This window comes from Pelophylax lessonae (genome assembly GCF_965119305.1).
Source record: "Pelophylax lessonae genome assembly, chromosome: 5".
Taxonomy (NCBI): Eukaryota; Metazoa; Chordata; class Amphibia; order Anura; family Ranidae; genus Pelophylax; species Pelophylax lessonae.
In genome coordinates, this window is record NC_138772.1 from 276,402,708 (window position 1) to 276,428,918 (window position 26,211).

Consider the following 26,211-nt stretch of genomic DNA (forward strand, 5'->3'; position numbering starts at 1 on the left):
GCGGTAGCCAACACTGGTTTTGGTTTTTAATTTTATTGTTTTTTTAAATTAGGGTACACCCCAAAAGAGTAAGAAAGATCAACTACACCCCTGCCAACCCAGCCCCCCCTCCCCACTTGGCCTCCGGCATACCCAGTTTAGAATTATACCTTGGTTTTTGGTTGAGACCCCTTCTGTGTGGGGTCCATCCCCATGGTGTGGCCTCGGCCACACCTACAGTTTGAGCGTACCCTCCTTGCATCCCAAACGGGACGCCGGGTCAATCCCATCTATGTATCGCATTGTTACATGTTAATTGAATGTTATATGCTGCAGTTTTGTATTTCAAAGTGCCTTGTTTTATCACGGCATGTACCTAATATTTTCACTGCATGTTGCTGTACCATGTTTCTTTTGCCTTCAATAAAAAATGTTTAAAGAAAGATCAACTACAACAATGGCTGGGTAAGGCCGGTATACATGTCTATTCTGCACAAGGTACGGACAAGTCCTGTGGGATCCATGCGTTGTTCATTTTAATGAACGTGAGCTTGTCCACATTGGCTCTGGACAGGCGGCTGCACTTGTCTGTGATAACGCCACCAGCCGTGCTAAATACACGTTCAGATAATACACTGGCTGCAGGGCAGGCCAGCACCTCCAAGGCATAAAGGGCAAGCTCAGGCCATGTTCCCAAATTTGGAGACCCAGAAGTTGAATGGGGCAGATCCGTCATTCAGTACGTGTATAGTACGTAAGGAACGGTAAGGAACTGTATATGGTAAGGAACGGTGATGGCGGCGGGGGGGCTTTTTTCCCCCTTCTGGGTTGAGTCTGGCCTTGGAAAAGGTATGTGTCCCTAGTTGTGGGCCGGGCTCTCCCAAAGCAGTCTAAGTTCTGAGGCCTTCTGGTAAGGACGGGGCTGCACTGGTCTTGCCAGGGACTGGGATTCTGAAAAGCCTGTGGTGTATGTGCCCCTGGAGTGGCAGTCCAGGGGTGCCATAAAAAACGGTGGATGGCAACACTATGAGTATTGCACCAAGGACACTGCACTTCCTACACTCATTTTGCACACCTGCCTCTAGGGCCGGGCCTTTTGGTTAGGAGTCAGGACCAGAGAAATTTTCTATTCCTGGCCGAAGGGCCTGCCATAGTATTGCAACATGGCACTAACCTTGCACTTCTTCTTCACTATCCCTTTCCCCACTCTTATGTGTTGTGTGTCTCACGTTTTGTGTTTTTTATTGTGGCGGTAGACTTTATTTTTCACAGCATGATTAGTAGGGTGTAGGTCCTTGGGCCTGTCCCTGAAAGTCTTGGGAGGGGGTGGACATGGCCTTCTGGCTTGGTTCGCCCTCTCTCATGGGGTCTCTCTTCGGGAGAGCCCCACCTAGTACTTGGGGTGGTCTGTTTCAGCAGACCTCCTAAAGAACGGGGCTGCCTGGTTTCGGCCAGGTTAGCCAGTGTAAGTACCCCAGTCCCTGTCAGAAGCCTTGCGCCCCAGGGGATCAGGGTCAGGGACCATGTGTACACCCTGTGCACTTTTTGAGTTTCACTTTTTCGGTGTGCACTTTTTTATGCACCCACCGGGTGATAGTCTGAGTGTTTTCACACACCACGGGCTTAAAACAAAACAAAAAAACAGCTGGTGGTCCTGGTTGTTGTGGCGTGCCAACAAAGCTTTTCCACATTTCATACATGCTAACCCTGCCTTCTGAGGTGCTGGTGGTGCCCTGGCTGTGTTGGCGACCTCCTCCTCTGCCTTTGCCTTATGCTTCCACTGTGCCCCCACTGTCAGGTGGGAATGCCACCAGCATCGCCTCTCGACCTTTTGGCTGAGATCAAGTGTAGTATCTGTTGTTATCAGTTATCTAGGTGCAACCCTGCTGTGAACATGGTTCCTCCTCCTCCATCTCCTCCTCATCCTTCACCTCGTCATCCTCCATAACTGTGCCCTTGCTGGACAATTGTGTACCTGGCGTTTGTGGGTGCAGGAATCCACACTCGGAGCCACTTGTGAATGACTGCCCTGAAAGCCTTGGAAATGATCACTACTCCGGATGCGGAGGCGGAGGCGGTAGAGGATGAGGATGAGGAAGCAGAGTAGGAGGAGTTAGCAACAGGAGGCAAACTGAAGTGCCCTGCAATCCTTGGTGGTGGAAGGAGATGCGCCAAACAAATTTAAAGGGTGTATCTCACAGTAACCTAATCAACAAACGCTGCAAAATTATGAATTTTCCCCTAAATGGGTGTTTATTGAATAGCAGAATAGAACAACAGTATCCAAAAGGGTGTATCTCACACATACAGATGCAGACTAAGCCACAATTTAATATCTTTCTGTCCCCTAAATGGGTGTTTATTGAATTGCAGAATAGAACAACAGTATCCAAAGGGTTTATCTCACACGTACAGATGCAGACTAAGCCACAATTTAATATCTTTCTGTCCCCTAAATGGGTGTTTATTGAATAGCAGAATAGAACAACAGTATCCAAAGGGTGTAGCTCACACGTTCAGATACAGACTAAGCCGCAAATTAATATCTTTCTGTCCCCTAAATGGGTGTTTATTGAATAGCAGAATAGAACAACAGTATCTAAGAGGGTGTATCTCACACGTACAGATACAGACTAAGCCACAATTTAATATCTTTCTGTCCCCTAAATGGGTGTTTATTGAATAGCAGAATAGATCAACAGTATCTAAAAGGGTGAATCTCACACGTACAGATACAGACTAAGCCACAATTTAATATCTTTCTGTCCCCTAAATGGGTGTTTATTGAATAGCAGAATAGAACAACAGTATCTAAAAGGGTGGATCTCAAACGTACAGATGCAGACTAAGCCACAATTTAATATCTTCCTGACTCCTAAATGGGTGTTTATTGAATAGCAGAATAGAACAACAGTATCCAAAGGGTGTATCTCACACGTTCAGATACAGACTAAGCCGCAATTTAATATCTTTCTGTCCCATAAATGGGTGTTTATTGAAAAGCAGAATAGAACAACAGTATCCAAAAGGGTGTATCTCACACGTACAGATACAGACTAAGCCACAATTTAATATCTTTCTGTCCCCTAAATGGGTGTTTATTGAATAGCAGAATAGAACAACAGTATCTAAAAGGGTGTATATCACACGTATAGATGCAGACTAAGCCACAATTTAATATCTTTCTGTCCATTAAATGGGTGTTTACTGAATAGCAGAATAGAACAACAGTATCCAAAGGGTGTATCTCACACGTACAGATACAGACTAGGCCACAATTTAATATCTTTCTGTCCCCTAAATGGGTGTTTATTAAATAGCGGAATAGAACAACAGTATACAACGGGTAACAAATGGAAAAAAGGCGCTGGTATCCCTAAATATAGAATTATTGGCGGTAGTGCACCAAAATAATGTTTTTCTAAACCAGGATAAAGTGCAATATCTGTTGTATAGTTGTGACAAAAAGTAAAATGTATAACAAGTAATAGCTTATTCTTAAAAAAGAGGTAAAAAAATATAAATAGGATAAATTTGCAACCAAAAATCATATATACCATCATAAGCTTATTTATAAAGTGCTAGTGCCACAGAATATATCGTGCAAAAAAATAGTGATTTTTATATACGGTGCTAGAAAGTGCAATGACGGACCAATAAAGTGCTCGTGATCACTTTATAAAAATTCCAAATATAAAAACGTATGTGAATAAATAAATTGCATAGGCAAAAAAAGTGGATAAATAAATTAAAAATCTTCTTGAACAACAAATATTCTTAATGTTCAGATAAAGGGCATTTATAAGGTGCTCAAATGGTTAAAATCGTGATCCAAAAAAAACACAGTTCGTGCAAGGTAGTGGATGATATTGCTTGAATATCAGGTGCTCCAGTGCATAAAGATGATAATCTTTGCCTCTTACCAGATACAGGTGGGTCACACAGACTCCACACGCCTATGATCCCTTTGTCCTTTGGTGGATCAAACCATAGGAACATCTCCTCTCCACTTGAATATTAGTAAATATATTGGTACCTAACAGACTGATAAAAGTTTTTTTTTCTCCCTCCTCACTGTTCTCAGATCAGGGCTAAAAGATTGTGCACTGCACCCCCACACAATAAAATCGATGTAGATCGCTGTCTGATTAAAGAAGATTCTCCTATTCTTTCCCTGAAAGCAATCTCCAGCCTGCCCCTACAATAATCTCCTATCTCTCCCTCATATCAGCAGCAGCAGGAACCTGACCCTACAGTAGTTAGAGCAGAGTGACGTGCGGCGCTACGTGACTCCAGCTTATATAGAGGCTGGGTCACATGCTGCACTGGCCAATCACAGCCATGCCATTAGTAGGCATGGCTGTGATGGCTTCTAAGGGCACACTAGTTAAACGCTTGTTGATTGGCTGCCCTGAAGCTGTTGAAACCGCGCCAAAACATGAAATAAAATTACCGAACAACGGACTGTATCCCGAATATACAGTAAAATGTTCGGGTCCAGGTACCAAACACCCAAAAGTCCGGTACAATCCCGAACAATACAGTCCGGGTTCGCTCAACCCTAGTCAAGAGGGATCTGCTTGTAGGGACTTCAAAGGAAAGGGCAAGTTATTCAAAAGTTTGAGAGTAAAATTTAGGGTAGGCTTCCCTAAAGAGATGAGTTTTCAGAGATTGCCTAATTGCAGATAGAGTAGGAGAAACCTAAACATATTGTGTGGGGGAAAATGGAGAGTCGCTCTAGAGGCAAGTCACATGATTTGGACAAGTTAATGTGACAGGGCTCCCCTCCTGTTTTCTTTTTGCTTTTTCTCTTGTATTTAGAGGGGTGAGGCAATACCAAGCCAGCAGGAAGCTAGGCACATTTGTTTAGCACATAGATGTTTTATACTGTAAAAGAGAATTTATATTTTTTTATTTTATTTTATTTAATGGTAAGGTGGTGTTGTCATAGCACTGCTTTATAAATGCCCACTAGGTATCCTAAACTGACCAATTAGGATTTTTTTTCATCCAAGTCATCCTTCTTCTCTGAATATGAGTGCTGTGATGGAAGATAGTTTGATGCTACATTTACAGTTTGCTACATACTAGATTATCTTTGTAATAGAATGCAGAATTTTACGTTGGGAAGCATAAACATAATTGTGTCAAATGTTCTCTTTAATTCTAAGCATTTTTCTTTATGGCACACTATCTAGCTCATCTATTAAAGGGGTGCAGAGTAGTTATTGTTGCATATCGGGTCCAAAATGTAATAGTCTGTTGGTAAAACTGTATTCCATAATACAGAGAGATACTGAGGTGTTAGGATTTCATCTTTTAAATAATGTAGATAATCTATAAAATGTTTTTGTTATGTTTTAATAGAGTAGGAAGTGAGGACAAAGTGTACAGACAGAAATAAAAGGTTAACTTGGGCTCTAACCTCCTCTTTCATTGAAAAGCATTTTAATTCTGTCTGTTTTGCCATTGCCATTCTGACAGTAAGTGAGAGGGAATCACTCTTTAGAGCACCAGAGGGCAATAAAAACCTGACAGTGGTTAGAATCCTTAAAATACGCCAAGGGAATGTTTTGCCATTTATCCTACCTGACATATTTTATGTTTATATCCTAATGCACATGAAATTAGTAGTATGTAGAATCATTTGAAAAAAACTGCCTTTACATACATTAAAAGTCTTCTGTTAAATTTGTTATTTCTGTAAAACACTAAAAATTAACTGAAAAAAAACAAGATTAGTTGCTACGTTTTAAACATTTTAATAACTGGAATCCCCTCCCACAGATCACAGTAAGATCTAACTTGACAGATTCCTGTGTGTTTTCCAGAATTTGATGTCTTTAAAAAGAATGTTAAAAACAAAATATCATCTGCAAGAGTTTCTGATAGATGTTTCCTCTTGACAGTACTCTGTAATCGAAGATCTGAGAAATCTGCCTCTTGAATACTTGAGCGCTCTTTACATTTTAGCAAAACATTGCTTAGTGTTTTCTTTAAGTGTTTATTCCCTTCCCTCATTTTATGTAGCCTCTGCAGTGTAATAAAGGTCTGTCTCCGTAACGGAACAATTGGAAAGGATCAAAGTGTACCATGGTGCTCCATCTGCCCACTTATTTCTTCATAGTGATGTTCAGTGCTTCTGGCAATCTAATCCATATCCCCTTTGCTTTAATAATAAATATTGTCAATGCTACAGCTCTGTTCAGTAAATGCATACTTGTGTATTTTTATAGCTTTTGGAGTTAGAAAGGTAATGTATGTTTAGTTTATAGTAACCAAAAGAAGCTATGTATTACTTTATGCAATGGGGCTTTAAGGGAATGTAGTAATCTGTACTAGTCATGTCACATTTAGAGAGGAAGTTAAAATGCAATCTCCAATTTCTACTGTTGAAAATAATCACTCATTTTTTTTTCAAAAATGTCCCCTTAATTTTATGGATGGGCCAAACTCTGCTCGATGGCTGGTGGCTGCCATTTGTGCAGACCATACACAGTAATGAGTGAAGCTATGACTTACAGTATGTGCGCACTAAACATAGGACCCAGCTGGGGTGTTTTTCTTCCAAAGGCTGTGCACCACTGTGCAGGCCAGCACATTGAAAAACTTGAGAGTGGGGGTGGAGTATTTTTTATGAAGGCTACACTGAGAGGGGGTCTGGGGTATATTTGAATGACAGAATCACTCAAAGTGACATTGTTCTTTAAGACTTACTAGCCCTTACAGTATTCACTTACTAATGTGATAGTTGCTTTAAGCACGGTTTGCATCTTATAGAGATGCACTGCCAGATCAGTGCAACCAGTGCACAGCTTAATGTGCAGCTGCTCCCCTGTTCTTTGGTGACAGCTCATGTTTGATTATTTTACAGATGCTGCACAGTTTAGAAATTCTGTGGTCAGCATGGTGCCTGGAACATTAAGAAAAGGAAATGCCCTTGTTGGCATATGATTTTATGCAGAGAGCTGCAAAGGGAAATGTTCTAGGTGCCATGTTGATCACCAGAGGTTAGATCATAGGAAGAAGCTTTATAATAGTCAAACATGAGCTTTCAATGCTGAATTATGGGGCATCTACATATTAGTCTCATTTGCTGACACTTATTTTTTCAGAGTGCTGTAGGAAAATTGTGTGCTAGGGTAATTCATGCAGGTGCTGTAGTGTGTTAGCTTTCCCCTAGTTTCACCCTTGTATACATCTTTTGAAGAATACATATCTTATGCTATACACTGGAAACTATACATCTGTTGACACTAGATGGTGTTGGAGTCTATATTCAGTCAGTGCTTAGATGTATATGCTTGTATTGGACACACATTCAACTTCTCCCAGTTAGAAACCTTTAAAGTTAAAAAATGACATGCTGAAAAAAAATATAAGTTTTACTGTTGCTTACTTTTCCTTTCTTGAAATACTAGTTTCTTGACTGTCATTCAGTTCCAAAGGCTTCAATAATTTTACCATTACTGACCCAAAACAAGTATGCACATCCATAGTTTTGAATTGTTGAATGCATGTTCCAGATCAAGGATCTTACTGTCAGAAGATTAGCAGAATTTCTAGACAAACCGTTTCAGAAGGAGGTCAGCATTGACAGCCCCCATAATTCTCTCAGCAAGGGTTCCTATTAGTTATATGAGATCTTCATGAAAAAGGGCACACAAATCAATAGAGGAAGTTTTAATTTGTTAATATATATGTTTAGAAATTTTCTGTTTTAGCCAGTTGTCTGAATATACTTGTTTAGAGACATCTTATATCTACAGCCCATTGATAGCAATATTGTTGGAATTATGTCTTAGAAGTTTTTGTAGTTTTTTTTTTTTTTTTGAACCCTCCTTTCCTTTCAATTATTTTGGTAGGAGTTGGAAGCAGAGCGTGTCAAGTTAATGGAAGAAGTAACTTCAAACAAGAGGAAAATGCAGGAACTTGAAGATAATCTCTTGTTCCGTTTGACCAGCACCCAGGGTTCTCTTGTAGAAGATGAATCTCTGATTGAAGTCCTTAGGATAACAAAGACCACAGCAGAGGAGGTATAGCCTATACTATTTATGTGCTAGTATTATTACTTCTAATAATAATGTATTTCACAATGTGCTGTAAATATGAACAAATTAACATGATTTCATAAGGGCTAAAAGCCTATCCTGTAAGACAGATCATAAATATACAAATTTTAACTACAGTTATGTATTGCTAAATTCTGATGAATAAATAATTTGCTTTAGGGCAGGCTCTCTGTACAGCTATATAATAAAAAAAACCTTTTGGTACTCTCTCTTAATTTAGCCACTAAAAAATTATTAGGGAAAAGGTGTTAATGAATGTGCATGTTTTTGGTGCAATGGTGCAATTCTAGTACTAAAAGTATGTAAGATATTCACGAACATTATACCAGAGATAGAGTTGCTGGATTAATGTTTTTAATACACAATAAATGCTGAGCTATGTGATTGCTAAATGACTATACAATCAGAATATAACAATATCAAAATAATATTAAAAAGTGCATAAATATAGTGAAATATTGTCCAACATAAATGTGCAATCACCATATAACAATGAAAGATTCCATGCAAATGATTGCTTGCGATGAAAATTTAAAGAAACAATAAAAAAATCAAGAAAAACACGCATTGCTTGATCCACCGTGCAATTCCTTCTCAGTAAAAAAAAAACAATAGTGTGCAACCTTGTTGTTCTCCCCCCCACCAGGAATATTAAGCGTGATCCAAACCAGCTTTTTAGCCCACTGTTGGCTAAATCCAACTTCTCCAACCTCCTTTTAGGCTCCTCTCATTACGGATTGTAGTATCATCCTTTTTTTTGACAATCCAGTGTATTTTCATTGCAAGCAATCATTTGCATGGACTCTTGCATTGTTTTATGGTGATTGCACATTTATGTTGGACAATATTTCACTATATGTTGGACACTTTTTCCCTATATTTATATTATATATTTTTTTAATATTATTTTGATATTGTTATATTCTAATTGTATAGTCATTTAGCATTCACATAGTGCAGCATTTATTGTGCATTGATTTAGTTAGCACATGAGTGGGATTGTAAACCATGCTAGTAGCTTAAATTCACTTAACCGCTTGCCGACTGCCCGCCGCAGTTGTACGGCGGCAATCTGGCGCTCCCAGGCAAAGTGCCGTACATGTACTGCGCTAGCCTGGGAGGAGCTAGGGGGCGATCACGCACCGCTGGAGGCGCGCTCCCGCCCCCACTTGTCGGCTGAGGAGTCAATGCGTGTGACCGGTGGCTCCGATGCGATCTCCGGCTGAAGTGAGAGAAGGACAGACGGCTGATGTAAACACAGCTGTCTGTTATTCTCACTAAAGTAATCACAGAGGCTATGCAATCCTGCTATGTAGGATCACATGTATCTGTGATTACATCACAAGCCACGCCCCTTGACAGTTAGAACCATGCCCCTAGGGACACACCTAACCCCTTGATCACCAGTAAAGTTAACCCCTTCCCTGTCAGTGTAATTTTTACAGTAACAGTGCATATTTATAGCACTGATTGCTGTAGAAATGTCATTGGTACTCCCAAAAGTGTCAAAAATGTCAGTCAGGGGTCACATCTGTCCGCCGCAATGTCGCAGTCCCGCAAGAAAAATCGCAGATCGCCATTACTAGTTAAAAAAAAAACAATAAAAATTACATAAATCTTTCCCGTAGTTAGTAAACGCAATAACTTTTGCACAAACCAAACAAAATATGCTTTTTGGGATTTTTTTTTACCAAAAATATGTAGCAGAAAACAAATTGGCCTAAAATGTTAAAAAATTTGGATTTTTACTTTTTTTTTTTTGGAGAATTTTATATAAAAAAATGTGAAAAATATTGTTATTTTTTTTTCAAAATTGTCACTCTTTTTTTGTTTATAGCGCAAAAAATAAAAATTGCACAGGTGATCTAATACCACCAAAAGAAAGCTCTGTTTGTGGGAAAAAAGGACGTCAATTTCGTTTGGGTACAGCATTGCACGACCGCGCAATTGTCCGCTAAAATCACGCAGTCCCGAATCGCAAAATAGGGCCTGGTCTTTAAGCAGCCAAATCTTCCAGGGCTAAAGTGGTTAATTTCATAGATAGCAGCTCGCAGGATCAAAATATTTAATTTGTGAATTAGTGTTTTTTTATTCATTTTTTTATAAATGTGGCAAGAACGCAGTACACAATTGTTGCAGCACGTATTCTTTAAACCAATTAAATTGTAAATTTAAATGGGGCCTTGTTACTAGTAATTTTGAGATATAGGGAGTATTACCTCTATACAGCCTAATGAAATAGCCATTTTGGAGCTAAAAATCCTTGGGCTTTAAACAGAGTAAACACTAAACTATATGTTTCATTGTGATTCATTGCTTTGAATAACATGTGCGCTACATGTCTTGTTACATTGAAGGTTAGTGAGAAGCTGACAATTGCAGCAGAAACTGAACTGAAGATTAATACAGCTCGTGAGGAATATCGTCCTGTAGCTACGCGTGGCAGCATCTTGTACTTCCTCATTGTGGAAATGAGTCTGGTGAATGTCATGTATCAGACATCCCTCCGTCAATTCTTGGGCATCTTTGACTTGTCAATGGAGAGATCTGTGAAATCCCAGCTGACAGCCAAGAGAATTGCAAACATTATTGAGTATCTTACCTTTGAGGTGTTTAAGTATACAGCTCGAGGCTTGTATGAAAACCACAAATTTCTCTTCACTTTGCTAATGGCCTTAAAGATAGACCTACAAGCTAAGAAAATTTCCCATAATGAATTTCAGACTCTCATCAAAGGTACAAACAAAACTTTTTAATTTGTTTTTATTTTTATCTGTTTTATTGATTTTAACAAGTAAAGATTCAAAAAACTGTGTGGCAACAAGGATCACTATTTGACCCAATGTGCAAGAAACAAAAATTACAAACAAACAATTTCGATCATAAACTAGAATCCCAAGAGGAGGGGGGGGGGAGAATCCTTTAGAGTGCAAGGCTCAAGCAATCTTCACATGGATTAAAAAAAGAGGAAATGTGACCATTTGGAACCAGTAAATGAAATAGTTAATATGTACATAGACCTCTAATTAGCATTATCATCTACCGTTGCGGCGTTCGAAGCATTGTCTAACCAGCAAGACCATATTTTCTGAAACTTACAGGAGCACCCCATATTTAAGTGTTTTTTTGTCTGTGCTTTAGTACAATTTTGATAAACGTACATATATAAGAGCTTTGGCCAGATAAGTTGGTTGAAAAGCCCAAATTTTACCCAATGAAAAATTGCAGAGATTGAGCTTATCTGTTATTTCACCTAATATGAAGAACAAGGAATCCTTGCTAATTAATTTTCACAAGCAAATCCAGAGAATAAGCTTCCACCAGCTTCCATCCAACATTAAAATCTCAGTGTTGGAGGAATTGTCCATAAATGACATTTGGGTTTTTAAATATTGCAGATTAATATTCACTCTTTATTCTTCTTTTCAAATAGGGGGTGCCACATTAGATCTAAATTCTGTGGAGCCAAAGCCCAAAAAATGGATACTAGACATGACATGGCTCAATCTGGTACAGCTGTCAAACTTGCCTCCCTTTAATAACCTCTTGGGGCAAGTGGCAAGAAATGAAAAGGCATGGAAAATCTGGTTTGATAAGGAAGCCCCTGAAGAATCATCATTACCTGATGGATATGATAGTTTGTTGGACACTTTCAGAAAATTGCTACTTATTCGTAGCTGGTGCCCTGATCGAACCATTGCTCAGGTAACATTATTATTATTTATTATTTCAGGTACTTATATGGCGCCGTCAATTTACACAGCGCTTTACATATACATTGTACGTGCACATCAGTCCTTAACCCTCACAGGGCTTATAATCTAAGGTCCCTAAGTCACATTCATACATACACATACTAGAACCAATCAACCTACAAGCAGGTCTTTGGAGTGTGGGAGGAAACCCACGCAGGCACAGGGAGAACATGCAAACTCCAGACAGGTAGTGTCATGGTTGGGATTTAAACCAGCGACCCTTTTGCTGCTAGGCGAAAGTTCTAACCACTACACCACTGTCCCACTCACACAACATATATTAAATATTTTCCATGATACAACACAATGGTTGCATTGTAAATTGCACCATATACTGTAAGAATTTTATAGGATAAAGGAGTTTTGCCATTGTTAAAAGGTGTTACAGGTCTATAGGCATAATTTTAATATACACAAATGTAAATGCCTATGTGTTTGCAAATGTAAAATGCATCATATATGATTACTAAAAACAATACTACACAGTCAGAATTACTTTTGTTTCTTTTGTAGGCCCGTCATTATATAGCTGAATCTCTAGGTGTAAAATATGCTGAGGGTTTCATCCTTGACATGGAGGCAATGTGGGCTGAAAGTGACTGCAGAACTCCCCTGATCTGTTTCTTGTCAATGGGATCAGATCCTACAGAGAACATTGAGCGCCTAGCAAAGTCCAAGGTATGGTGTATTATACAGCATGTTGTACATCCTGCACGTCTGTGTTTCTTGCATACCCATTGTCAAGCACATTTGTAATTGTAAAATATTTGAAGCTAAAGTATGGTCAAAAACAATTTTATTACATTGGAACAGCTAGGAAAAAATTACAATGATTAAAGTGTGCCCTATCTCTGGCTACCATGGCATTTGTCAAATATTTTACCATATTCAACTTGTTTCCTGTAAGCACTGAACATCCAGTGGTGAGATTTGTAGTTATGCCTGTAGTACAGATATCACATGAGGTCACTCACTTGTCCTTTCAGAAAAAAACGTTGCATTCTTTTCGCAGAGTGCATGGTATTCTGTGAATCGAGGAGGTGCAGATGAACATTACATCTTTTAATCATACTTTAGCTTTAAAGTGTACAGTGTATGTATACCCCAAACTTCGTTTTTGATAAAAGAAATGAGTATGGTCCTTGTCTGTTTTGTATGCTGTTTCCCACCAGAAAGATTTCCCTTCACTTCCTGTTCCAGAAATTAAGAGGAGATCTTTTTAAAGGGAGGAGATATCCCCTCTTAGGCAGTTATCACGAACACGCTTAGGAATTTACTGTAAAAGACCTGGCAATGCAAGAAGTTTGATGTGTTTGCTGGATCATTACAGAACTGTCAAATCTCCATGATGAAGATAGGCTGTGGTGGGAGTGGGTTTACTGTTGCCACGCTAACTCATGCATCTCACTTCATCAATTCCTCCATGTTGTCACTGGTGTCAAATAGTTCAAGTCCTCCTTTTTTTTCCACCACCTTAACTGTTATTTTCTTACTCCCTACTTACACTCTGCAATGTCTTAATTTCTGTTGCAAACATACTCCCCACCACCAATTCAGACAATCTTACAGTCACAGAACACTTTTCTGAGGTATTTTTGCTTTCACCCTCTTCTTTCCTGCTGTCATTAAGCTCTTCTTACCTTTTCCCAATCATTCAAATCATCAAATTTTGCTCCTAGAAGCCCACACAGCACACATCTCTTTGGGCAGCTATGTCCAATATTTCCTACTTTCTGCTATCATTCCTTTCCAAATACCCTACCCCCTGCTCTCATTTTCGCCATATTTCCTCCACTGTTTTTTTTCATCCCAATCCACCTAATTCCCTGACATATAAGCAGGTTTTCCCATTGGAAGATTTTCCACCACCATTTTTTTCTGTGACAGTTTAAACATTCTGAGACAACACTCACCAGAAACTATAGGACTACAGTGGGGGGATCTCCAGACAGCAATAAAAACCAGTCAAGGACTTTATTCCTTCCACATTTACATGCAGTTTGATGCTTTATATTCAGTTTTCTGGAAATATTTTGTTAGAAATAAAACTTAAATTATTTTATAGTTATAAAATTTTTTGCCTTTATCTCAGAGGTTATCTAGGACCTTGGTAGCTATAATGCCACAAACTAAGGCCTTGAGTACAGAGAGATGCATTTGTCCTTGCTATTTTTCTTAGTACCTTGTTGTACCTTGAAGTGAGATGCATTGTTAGCGTGGCAACAGTAAACTCACTCCCATCACAGCCTATGTTCATCTTGGAGATTTGACAGTTCTGTAATGATCCAGCAAACACATCAAACTTCTTGCATTGCCAGGTCTTTTACAGTAAATTCCTAAGTGTGTTCATGATAACTGCTTAAGAGGTGATATCTCCTCACTTTAAAAAGATCTCCTCTTAATTTCTGGAACAGGAAGTGAAGGGAAATCTTTCTGGTGGGAAACAGACAGCATACAAAACAGACAAGGAGCATACTCATTTCTTATTTTATCAAAAACGAAGTTTGGGGTATACATACACTGTACACTTTAAAGCTAAAGGCTAAAGTATGATCAAAACATGCAATGTTCATCTGCACCTCTTCTACCTTCTTGTGATCTAAGATGCTGGTGTGTGTATGTAAAAAGTGAAAATCTGTGGCCTAGCTAAATCTGTTTAATGTAAAAATTTAGTGGATTTCTGTAGCAAACTGGATGGTAGGTAGTTAATGTGCAGTAAACTCTCAATGAGAGAATTAGGTTATTGTTGACATCCTTCATAAAATATTTGTTTCCTGACTGTATTGCTGTTTCTATAGCTTCAATTCCAATTCCCAGACCTATAAAAATCCAGAAAGCAGTTTATGCTCCATGATTGTTTTAGGTCTAAGGGGAATAAAAAAAAATACTAAAATAAAGTATTGCATCAATTGGATTATTGACAGCTAGGTAACCAGAATTTTCAGAAGGTAGCCAGCAATAGCAGCCTATGGGTTTTATTTCATCATAGGTTTTCTTGAAATTATAGAGGGAAGATATCTGTGCACTGTATGTTGAGATGTGTAAAAACAAGGGTATTGCATTGCAGTCCTAGAGTTCTTTTTTATTGAGTAGTGACAGAAGCACCAGAAGGTTTCCTGTAGTATGAAAAGACTGTTAAAGCAGAAAGCAAAATTGCACACTGTGCACAGCAACACATGGTAGGAGTTGTAAAAATATATAAATATATAGCTGCAAAGGGCATGCTTAAATTACACTTGAGCTTCTAAGACTATATGCGACAACCATCGTACCTGTGTGAGAAACTTGCTGTAGCCACATGTTGTGATTAATCATTGCATCACATTCCAGAATTTGGGAACTTCTTTTTTTAAAAGTTTTTTGAAAATAAATGTGATGTGTTACTCTCAAGCTACAAGTACAAACTCTTCCACAGAATACAACTGAGCTTGCTTTCTACTAATGAAGGCTAAGTACTGTCTATATGTATTAAAATAAAGTTCTATGTGCTGGAGTTTTTCCCAGTTAACATAGAAAAAGGATTTAACACAGAAACATTGTGATTCTAAGCTCTTACCCCTGTATAGTACTGTACAGCATTAGATGGTGTTTCTATAGACAGCTGAAAAGCCAGTCTATCCAAAAGTTTGTGTCATACTGCCAAAGAGTAATGGCAAGAAAATGCACATCTTTAAATATGTATGTATTTACTGTAAATATGGGTCAAGGCAGGCTAAGGGTTGATTGTTGCTCATACTGAGTACAAATAGGTACGTATGCATTATTTCATATGTGTATTGTTATTATATTTGCCGTCTGTATTTTTACCTGTACATTTTAGGAGTAAGGGATTAAACGCTTTATACATACATATTATTGTAGAAAAACGTAAAGGCATGTAAAGGCCACATAACTTTGGTGCATCATAACACAGGTAAAATCATAGCCTTATTACCACAGTTGATTGGTTCTTACCAGAAGAAAATATTATTACCATGTCTTAAAAGGTGGCTTGCTACTAAAACAGAATAAAGTTATAAAAGGCAGAATAACATCCCATCTGAGGTGTTATTTTACAGAGGACAGAATAAGGGGAATTGTGCCAAGTCACTAGATGATAAGATACCCCTTGTTAGAAAAACAGAATAGCTGAATTTTACAAAAGACAAAACAGGACACACTGTACTAGGGACAATACAGAGATACACATGGGACACTACCAGGTATAATCGATAACAGGAGGGCTAGCAAGGATACTTGTTTTTTTAAAAAAAAGTGTGAAAAAGGAAGAGGATGTTTGGGGTTAACTATTGCAGTAGGCTAAGTAGCTGGGGGACCTAAAAAGATCAGGGATAGGCTTTCTTCCTGTACTGCTGCCAGTCTACTTCAGCCTTTCTCAACCAGGGTTCCTCCAAAGATTGATAGGGGTCTCATGAGTTGTGGCCGTGTGACCACACATCATGGTTCCTGCATAGCTCTGTGTCCAGTGCCACATAGCAGAGCCATTGATAAGATACCGATCTTTTTAGTTCTCAGAAAAGATGTAATTGAGACTACTTCTGTAAGGGGTACATTCTTCTTATGACCACCAGTGTAAGAGGCATTCTTCCTATTGTCTCCCTGATGAATTGATTTTAGCAGGGGTTCCCTGAGACCTGAGGTAAACAGGTTGAAAAAGGCTGGTCTAAGGCTATAAAATAAATGTCTGACGCCCACATAGATCTACTTAAGAGTGTGCGCTTGTTAAGTGCATGCCTATAAGCAGTGTTGGTGCATTACAGTCATTTAAATTAATTATATGTCTTTTGAAGGAACAGGTCAGCCTGCTCCCTATGTTACTAATTTGCTAATAACCTCAGAGTATTATAATGTAGCCTTCAGCTGATATAATTTGGTCTGAAGTTTGGTAGTTCAAAATGATTTATCAGTAAGCTCAATAGTTTCATTTTCTGGCAGCTTTTATTGAAATAAAAATGTTTTTTTTTGCCCAACTTTCCACAGAATGCTCCTTGTCGTGCAATCTCCATGGGCCAGGGGCAAGAAGTTCATGCCAGGCGCTTGCTAAGTCAGTCCATGCAAGATGGTGGATGGTTACTGCTTCAGAACTGCCATTTGGGTCTTGATTTTATGGATGAATTGCTGGATACAATCACTGTTACAGAAACTGTTCATGATGGCTTTAGGACATGGATCACCACAGAAGTTCACCCCAAGTTTCCTATAAATCTGCTACAATCTTCAATAAAATTTACTAATGAACCACCCCAAGGTAAATTCAAACTCAGGTCTCATTGTGTTGAGTGGATGCTAGTCTGTTTGAATTTCCTAATATTTGTTATTTGTTAAATCCTCAATTTCTGCCTGCAAGTACCTGTCCTTATAGCCTTATTTATGCATATTATATAGCTCACAGTTGACATCAAGGGTTACCGTTTTAGTATTATTTACCTTTGATATAGGCTAAACGCTGCTTATTTACCAAGTTCAGATTTCTTCTTTTCACAAGGTTCACAAATAGATAGATAGTTAATTGTTTTTCTTTTTTTTTTTTTTTTACTTTTTTACAAAGTAAGGAAGAGTTAGGACCCTTTTTTAATTCTCCCTTTATTTCTCCCATTGGGGAGAGTCTCCTTCACTTTCGGTCCTATAGCAGCAACAAAAAGTGAGAGGAAATCCCTGAAGTGAATCCCTGGTTGTCACCAGGATCATTAGAACTAGTCCCTAATAGAAGATTTCCCCTCTATTACTTTCTGGGAACAGCCCACATTTTGGAATTTTTGTTTACTTATACTTTCAGTCATAGCAGGAAGTGTGCCAAATAGAGAGATTGCATCTCCCTAATGGGAACATTGAAAACAATAAAAACCTGACAGGTGTTCTAATCCCTCTCCACTCTATATAAAAAAAAAGTTGTGCCTTTAGTTATATTTTAACTGCTTATCCTGCAAGTGGAATAATCTAAATAATGGACTTAACATTTATCCCCCTTCACACCTTCCTTTTCTACTGCAGTGCTGCACACCCATTAATGCATGGTATTTTGCATGCTAACATGCCATGCATTAGGGAAGACCATTCGTTTAGAATGGACAATCAACACACAACAACAAAGCAAAAAATGAAGGTCTATTGATACCTAATGTACTGTGCATTGAGGTCCTATTCTTTAATCTGAGGCACTGCACAGAGTGCCATGCATTACTGTATTTTTGTGGTAAATGTTAAGCGTGACTTAATGCTGAAAACAGTATACCAGAGGGAGAAAAGCTGTATCGGCTTTAAAGCCAGCTTGTCAGATTTTGTTTTACTATGTGTTTCCCATTGGAGAAAATCCCTTTATTTTCTGTCCCATAGTCACAACAGGAAGTTAGATAAAATGCCTCCAAAGCGAGGGAATTCCTGGCTATCATCTTCCCTAATGGAAGATTTTCCTGTTATGATGACAACCCAAAATTTGTGAATTTCTTTCACTTTCACCCTTAGTAATAAAAGTAAACAGGTCAAATAAAGAAGACAAATCTCCCTAATGGGGCACAGACAGCAATTGGGAGGTGAGAGGTGTTCTAATCCCTCTTCACTCTATCCAAAACTGAAACGTTTTGCCTTTAGCTGCCCTTTAACTATGTTCTTTTTTTGCATAGAGTTCTGCTTTAAGTCCACAGGGCTTCTTTCTGAATCATACAATGGCATCAGAAAACATTTCTGCAGGAAGTAAAAGCCTGGGCTATGGGAGGCTTTGCCAACATTTTCAGTTCAGCACAAGCTAGTTGTGTTACAATAGACATCACAGCACAATTATTTCTGAATAATAAAACCATTCTAGGTACATAATAACCATTGCATTATTAAGCCTGACTTTCACATTGTGCTGTGTCCACTTAGCGGCATTATATACCACAAAGGTAGACCAATAATTTTCATGTATAGAAAACAGTTTGTCTGGAAAGCTGGCTCAGATTTTTAATTTCTTTTATTAAAATTGTATTTGTAAGACACAGACTCGCAGATTGTCATAATAGGGGTTTGTACAGACTGATTAAGCATTGTCCTTTCTGAATACTTTTGTTTATTCACATAATACATACTGTATTGTGTAAACATATTGTTTTCAGTATGTATATACATAGAATAGTACCTTTAAAAAGTTTGACTAACGGCTTGGTCAACTTTACAACACAAAAGATGCACCTTTTTCTTGGGGGAAACTCTAGGCATGATTTCCCAATTAGTCAATTGGCTCAGTCAATAATCCATCAAGGGATATGTTGTTGTTTTGTTTTTATTTTATAAATTAGGGATGGGAGAAGGGATTAGTGGGATACTTCAGATGAACTATGCACAAAGTTGGAGTATATCTATCCGTTGATACAGCCAGGCTGTTGATCCACCTTGCCACTAGGTGAATTTAAGATTAAGTGTCTTTCCAGATGACTTGATGAACTAAAGCTATCTTTAGGGCACTCTCCTAGTATCCTCTTTCTTGACCACTGACACCTGTCCACTGACTATCCTGCTCCGGGGTGGTTCCCCTCAGGTCAGTCCCCTTGACACGATCCCCTGAACTCATGATACTGTTTTTCTGGGGTTTCCCCCTCAGTCAACTTTCCTGGACCTCTGGGTTCAACTCCCTTCCTCTGGCCCTCAGGACGACCTCCTGATGCCACGTGCCACTGCTACAGAGGAGGAGGCAGCTGCCACCCTCCCTCCGGGACTCTGCTCACCAGCCAAAGACCCCGCAGCACATGTGCTCCTAGCTTTTATACAGTATCCCAGAATGCACCGAGACTGCCGGTCTCTGCCATTTATCAGGCCTATGTATCCATTGGTCAGGTTTTCTCCCACTGTCCAACATGCCTCCCTGTTGAATAAAATTATGCACTCACGTTAGTAAGCATATATTCATGCCCATAAAACAAGGTTCCAGTGTGGAGAAGTGTACATCATCTGGTCATGGACATCCGTCTTGCTGGAGCTGAAATCCTTTCGCCGTGGCCGGCTTGTACGGCAAGGTTAGAACCAGGAAGTAGGCTCGGTGTATTTGCTTGACAGCAAGGCTTGGTGGATAGTCGAACCTGGATGATGTCATCTGCATGCGTCGCGTTTCCGAGTGTGCTTGCTGCCGGGGGGAAGGCAGCCGCGCTCCTTCTTCACGGCAAGTGAAGAAGATGATGTACACTTCTCCACACTGGAACCTTGTTTTATGGGCATGAATATATGCTTACTAACGTGAGTGCATCATTTTATTTGTTAAACCTGTTGCATAAAGTCTACACTTAGAGGCGCCTCTGTCTGTCTTTGTTTTAGCCCTGTGGAACCCCTGGCTTTTGGTTTCTGGATGGCTGCCCTACATGGTGGACTTTTTCTCCCCCTGTTCCATTAATGACTTTTAACTCCATGGACTTTTGGTTCGATATGTGATCAAGCGCCTGTTAACATTGTGTATGCCTCCCTATTGGACCATTGTGAACCACTCTCTAGACTCGATGAATCACATACTGTGCACACTGAGCAGACCTCACTAACATATCCTGCTCTCTGCTAGACCAAAAGCAATATAGATTTGCCTGCTGCTCCTCTGATAGACAGACAGAGCAAAAAACTATACTCTCCCACTAGCACCTACCTAGGAGGGTGCTACACTTACAAACAAGAGAATAAACAGAAAGACATAGCAAGCAGATGAAACAATATTATGTTGTTAGATTTCCCCTAGTAAATTATCACAAAAGACATGAACTCACATTGTCATGACCATTTCCCCCATGGGAGGGTACAGTGGTGAGTAAATCTTGCAATTCTATGCTATTTTTGAATACACTTTTTCCTGTTGTCTACTGATATGCATCAATAGGCAATGAATGCAAGATGACTTGGTGATTCTTTCTCAGGTGATGGGCCTGTGACACCTTGCAATTACAGTATATGCACTAAAATATTCTCAGTTTTCTGGATTGAGTAATACTTAACGTGATTTAACCCTGAAGACTAAGGACATTTTGTCGCAAACAAAAAGTACCTCTATGGGACAGTTTTGGTTTACAGATGAGTATTGCTGCTGAAGCTGCCTTTTATATTTAGCTATGGCTGAGGTTTTTTTTTTTTTTTTTTTGCCCAAACTGAGCTTTAAATTGTCCAGGTCTGAAGACCATTGTCCAATGTACTTTTTAAAACAGTCATTAGTGATCTATGAACCTAGCTTTACACTTGATTCTGTGACTTGTCAAAACATGTAAACCCAGTGCTTGAGTGCACAGAGAAACATAATAGCTTCACTAAGCATTAAACAATAGATGATAGACATTTTTTGATGTTTGCAGAAAATAAAACAGTACACTTTCCTGACTTATACTTTGTTGAATACATTATTTTTTGTTGCATTTGCATAGTTTTCTAATATAATGGTACTGTATCATCTCTGTTTTTAGCAGAAGCAAACATCTATAGAGCCATCTATTATTTAAAAGGCTTTCTTTAAAAATGGATTGCAGATTTTTATGAATAATTTCCTTACTTTCAAGAACATAACAGAAGATATAGGAAAATAAAAGATTTATCTGTGCTTTGTCTGTAGGTGTGAAAGCAGGATTAAAGAGGACATATTCTGGAGTGTCTCAGGAATTACTGGATGTAACCAATGTGCCACAGTGGAAGCCTCTGCTTTATGCTGTTGCATTTCTGCACACAACAGTACAAGTAAGACTTCTGTTTACTGCTTTTTTTTATTGTTATCTCCATCATTTATTGTCCTTTCTCAGTGCAGACACAGACAAATTTAATGTACCTGCGCGTGACAGGTACATGAATTGGGCACAAGCGCCAGCACTTTCGGTGCTGTGCCCTGATGGATTTTTAAAAGGTGTCTATGAACACCCTTCATGAATTCCTCTGACTATGCTTACAGTATATATTTTTTCACCTGTATATTGTGTATCTGAGCTTATGTATGCTTTTTAGGAGAAATTTGTGAATTTTGGTCCTTACGTGCTCTTTGTCATTTTTTGGTATATACAGCTTTTTGCAATGAACATATGCAATATATTCTGTTGGCCACAGTTGACAGTTGAGAATATACAACTGCAATTTCTCACATTTTTGTTAGTTTGCTTTGTATACATGAGGACTACAAAGTCTGCATTGGTTAATTGTTTCTGTTAACTTAATTACTATTGAAGCAAAAATGCTGTATTCATCATCCTGCCAATATGTGTTTATCTGTTTTTGGAAAACTTTGTCTTTTGCTCACTGTGCTCAAGGACACTTGATAAAGCTTATGGCTGTGTTTTCCAAAGTTAATTTTGAAACAATGTGTTTAATTCAACAAAGGACAATTTCAATCTTTTAAATATTTAAAGAGGAACTTAGGAAACAACTAACTATACAGCTTAAATTGGACATGTACAGCTTAGGCTCACTCAACTGGGGCACAGGGATTGATTCGAAGAATAACTCATCCACTTGGTGCCTGTCACTGTTGTGACATTAGAAATTGGGTAGGTTAGGTTCACTTTAGGCTGAAGTGGAAGATCTTTTTTGCCACCTTACTTGCACGAGGACAAAAGAGATGATGCTAAATATAAAATATCTTGTGTAGTATTTAAATAAGGTATATTGATTCTTTATAAACACAACTGAAGTACATTTTGAAACTAGACCTGTGCAGACTGAAGACTATTGTCTAGTGTGGATTTTAGGAGAATCATAGTGATCTATCATAGTTACATAGTTACATAGTAGTTGAGGTTGAATAAAGACAATAGTCCATCCAGTTCAACCTGTGTAGGTGTGTGTGGCCGTAATCATCTCTCATACCCCTGAATGTTCTGATCATTGAGATGTACGTCCAAGAGTCTTTTGAAAGCAACCATACCTGCAGAAACCACCTCTTGTGGTAGAGAATTCCACAATCCTGTAGCCCTAACAGTAAAGAACCCCCTGCGTTGCCTGCCGCTTGACATTGCATGCTATTGCTTAGTCTATCCTCTACCAAGACTCCCAGATCCTTCTCCATTTTTGATTCCCCCATAGGTTCCCCGCCTAAAGTGTATTGTGCTTTTATGTTTTTAGTCCCCAAGTGCAAAACCTTACACTTCTCCTTATTAAACCTCATTTGCCATGTCGTTGCCCACTCTGCTATTTTGTCCAGGTCATTCTGTAGGATATCTGCTTCATGCTGTGCAGTTATTGCCCTGCCCAATTTTGTGTCATCTGCAAAAACTGATATAGAACTACTGATCCCGTCCTCAATGCTGTTTATGAATAAATTAACCAGGGTTGGTCCCAGGACTGAGCCTTGGGGACCCCACTTACCACCTCAGACCAGTCTGAGTTTGCGCTATTTATTACCACCCTTTGGACACGCCCTTTTAGCCAGTTCCGTATCCAAGAGCAAACCTTGCGGTCGATGCCTGCAGACCTTATTTTATAAATTAAGCGTTTGTGGGGAACTGTATCAAACGCCTTAGCGAAATCCAGGTACACCACATCCACTGGTCTCCCCCTATCTAGCTCACAGCTCACCTCCTCATAGAATGTTAAGAGATTGGTTTGACAAGAATGTCCATTTGTAAACCCGTGCTGATTACTGCTGATGATGTTGTGGTCTTTAACAAACTCTACGATATAGTCCCTTATCACCCCCTCCAGAAGTTTACATACTATTGATGTCATACTGACAGGCCTATAATTTCCCGACACATGTCTCTGCCCTTTTTTGAATATCGGAATCACGTTAGCTTTCCTCCAATCCCCTGGTACATTTCCTGTCATAATACTGTCAGCAAAGATCAGGAACAGTGGTCTAGATATAGTCTTACTAAGTTCTTTGAGTACTGTCGGATGTACGCCATCCGGGCCTGGTGATTTATTTGTGTTAATATTATCCAGCCTTTCCCTGATTTCACCCTTTGTTAACCATCCTCCCATCATCGTTAATTATGTGTGCAATATGCTCTGCCCTAGCTTTTTTACTGTTGATATATTTAAAGAATTTCTTTGGGTTCTTTTTACTATCCTCCGCTATTTGTCTCTCAAAGTTGATTTTAGCCATTTTGATTTCGTATTTACTTTTCTTATTTGCCTCCTTGAATTGCTCGAAAGCGGATACTGTGCCCTCTGATTTATATTTCTTGAAGGACATTTTTTTACCCCTAATAAGTTTTTTAACATTATGGTTTAGCCAGCCAGGTTTGTCTTTGTCTCTTCTAAATTTATTTCCCAGGAATGCACTGCGAGATGCATTTGTTTAATATGTTCCTAAAGAATTCCCATTTTTCCTCCGTGGTCAGTGTTCCTAAGGTTTGGTCCCAGTTTACCCTTTCCATCATTGAGCACAATTTGGAAAAGTTTGCCCTTCTGAAGTTTAGGGTCCTTATGTTCCCCTCTTGCCTTGTTATATTGTTAACACTAAATGTGATCATCCTGTGATCACTAGAGCCCAGGTTGTCCTGGACTCCTACCTCCGAGATTAGGTCTGGGTCATTAGTGATCAATAGATCCAGAACTGCATTTTCTCTAGTAGGAGAATCCACCAACAGAGACATGTATTTGTCCTGTAAGGTATCCATGAAGAGATGGGCCTTCTGTGAGTGTGTAGTCCCTCTTCCTAGTCAATGTGGGGATAATTGAAGTCCCCCAATATGATGACTGATCCCAGTTTTGCCACTTTACCCAACAGGGATATAAATTCCAGCTCTACCTCTTCCCTTTGGTTGGGTGGCCTATAGCAAACCCCCACAATTACTTTTCCCTTCTTCCCTTTGGAGTTCTACCCACACGGATTCTAACTCCATACTCATCCCTTCCATAATATCACTCCTCTCTATCACCCTTACATTATTCTTGACATAGAGACATACCCCTCCCCCTCTTTTTCCTACCCTGTCCTTCCGGTACACCGAATACTCTTGGATATTGGCCAGTCAGTCATGTGAGGGGTCGAACCAAGTTGCCGTTATTCCCACAAGGTCTATGTCCTCCTCATGTACTAACATTTCCAACTCATCCATTTTATTAGCTAGGCTCCTGGCATTTGCATATACCCCTCTTAGTTTTGTGGAAGTTGATAGTGAATGGTGATTATTTTTATTCCTGTTTGGTCTGAGGTTTTCCCGCACAGACCCCCCAATTGACGTTATGGAACTACTGTCGCTGCTGACTCTAATACTGCCTTCTGTCCTTTTCTCCCTCCTGACTGACTCTAATTCTGAGCCCTCCCCCCCATCTCCTAGTTTAAAAGCCCCACCAACTTGGTGGCCATCTTTCTCCCCAAAAGAGCTGTACCATCCCCATTAAGGTGCAGCCCATCCTTACCAAAGAGCCGGTATCTGACTGAGAAGTCAGCCCAGTTCTCCAGGAACCCAAACCCTTCCTTCCTACACCAGTTCCCCAGCCACTTGTTAAGTTCACTAATCTCCTTCTGCCTCTCTGGTGTGGCTTGAGGTACCGGCAGTATTTCAGAGAAAACCACCTTGGAGGTCCAATTCCTCAATCTATTCCCTAAGTCCCTGAAAACGTTCTTTAGGATCCTCCACCTTCCTCTTACTTGGTCATTAGTGCCCACATGCACCATGACCGCTGGGTCAGTTAAAATCGCACAGTGCCAATTTCTTACAGTGCTGTGGAGTTAATACCAGTGATGGACCTATGACAAGCATTCTTCAAAGGTGGGACTATGCCCACGCTTTTCATTCATCTGCCCATCCTCTATTAATGGAGTACAGCTTCTATGAATGAAAGAGGGGGCAGAAATGGTGTGTATAGTCTGCATTTTTGATGTGTTCTTGTCTCAGGTCTTTGACCGTTATTAATCCCCACAGCACTGGAGGATTTCAGCTGTAAAGGTATGGGAGATGGACAGAGGAATTTGGATTTTCACTATGACAGCTGGCACCAGTGCAAGGATTTTTTAAATCCTTTTTTCCCAAACGTAAACTTTAAAGTGGTTCTAAAGTCAAAAGGGCTTTTTTTTTTTTTAACCTTAATGCATTTCCTGCTTTCCACTTGCTGTTTCTTTCCCCTAAGTACTTTCTCAATCCAGCGCTGTACCCAGCTGTAGTAGGACAGACTAAGAGCTAGAGGGTCCTGCTGTTGTCAGTCCAATCCAGTGAGGAGAGAGCAAGGAGGCATGGCCAAGCCAGGCTGTGTGTGTCTGTTGACACAACCTGGCTCGGGAGCACACCCACACTTGTGCTCCTCAAAAGGCTTGTTATTGGGGCACACCTGGGAGAGGAGGAGCAGACTGGGCTGTGGGGAACCCCAGAAGAAAAGGTACAGGACAGCTCTCTGCAATATCCTTACACAGGGCAGAAAAATAAAAACCTCTTTTTTATTTTAGGGAAAAGAGGGTGCCTTTAGTATCACTTTAAAGCTGAAACTGTTAAAGGTTTATGTATTGTTAACAGCCCATTCAGACTGGCGCGACAGGATTT

General features: G+C 39.5%; 1 protein-coding gene across 1 annotated transcript in view; it reads left to right on the top strand.

Moving 5' to 3' along the window:
• The window catches only part of LOC309556020 (dynein axonemal heavy chain 5-like), a 468,481-nt gene that overhangs the window by 343,601 nt on the left and 98,669 nt on the right, over window positions 1-26,211 (top strand). Inside the window, exons 66-71 of the mRNA XM_082258288.1 lie at window positions 7,845-8,015; window positions 10,409-10,787; window positions 11,485-11,756; window positions 12,320-12,484; window positions 16,787-17,054; window positions 21,357-21,478. Coding sequence (XP_082114414.1) covers window positions 7,845-8,015; window positions 10,409-10,787; window positions 11,485-11,756; window positions 12,320-12,484; window positions 16,787-17,054; window positions 21,357-21,478 — 1,377 coding nt within the window. The remainder of the gene's footprint in view (window positions 1-7,844; window positions 8,016-10,408; window positions 10,788-11,484; window positions 11,757-12,319; window positions 12,485-16,786; window positions 17,055-21,356; window positions 21,479-26,211) is intronic.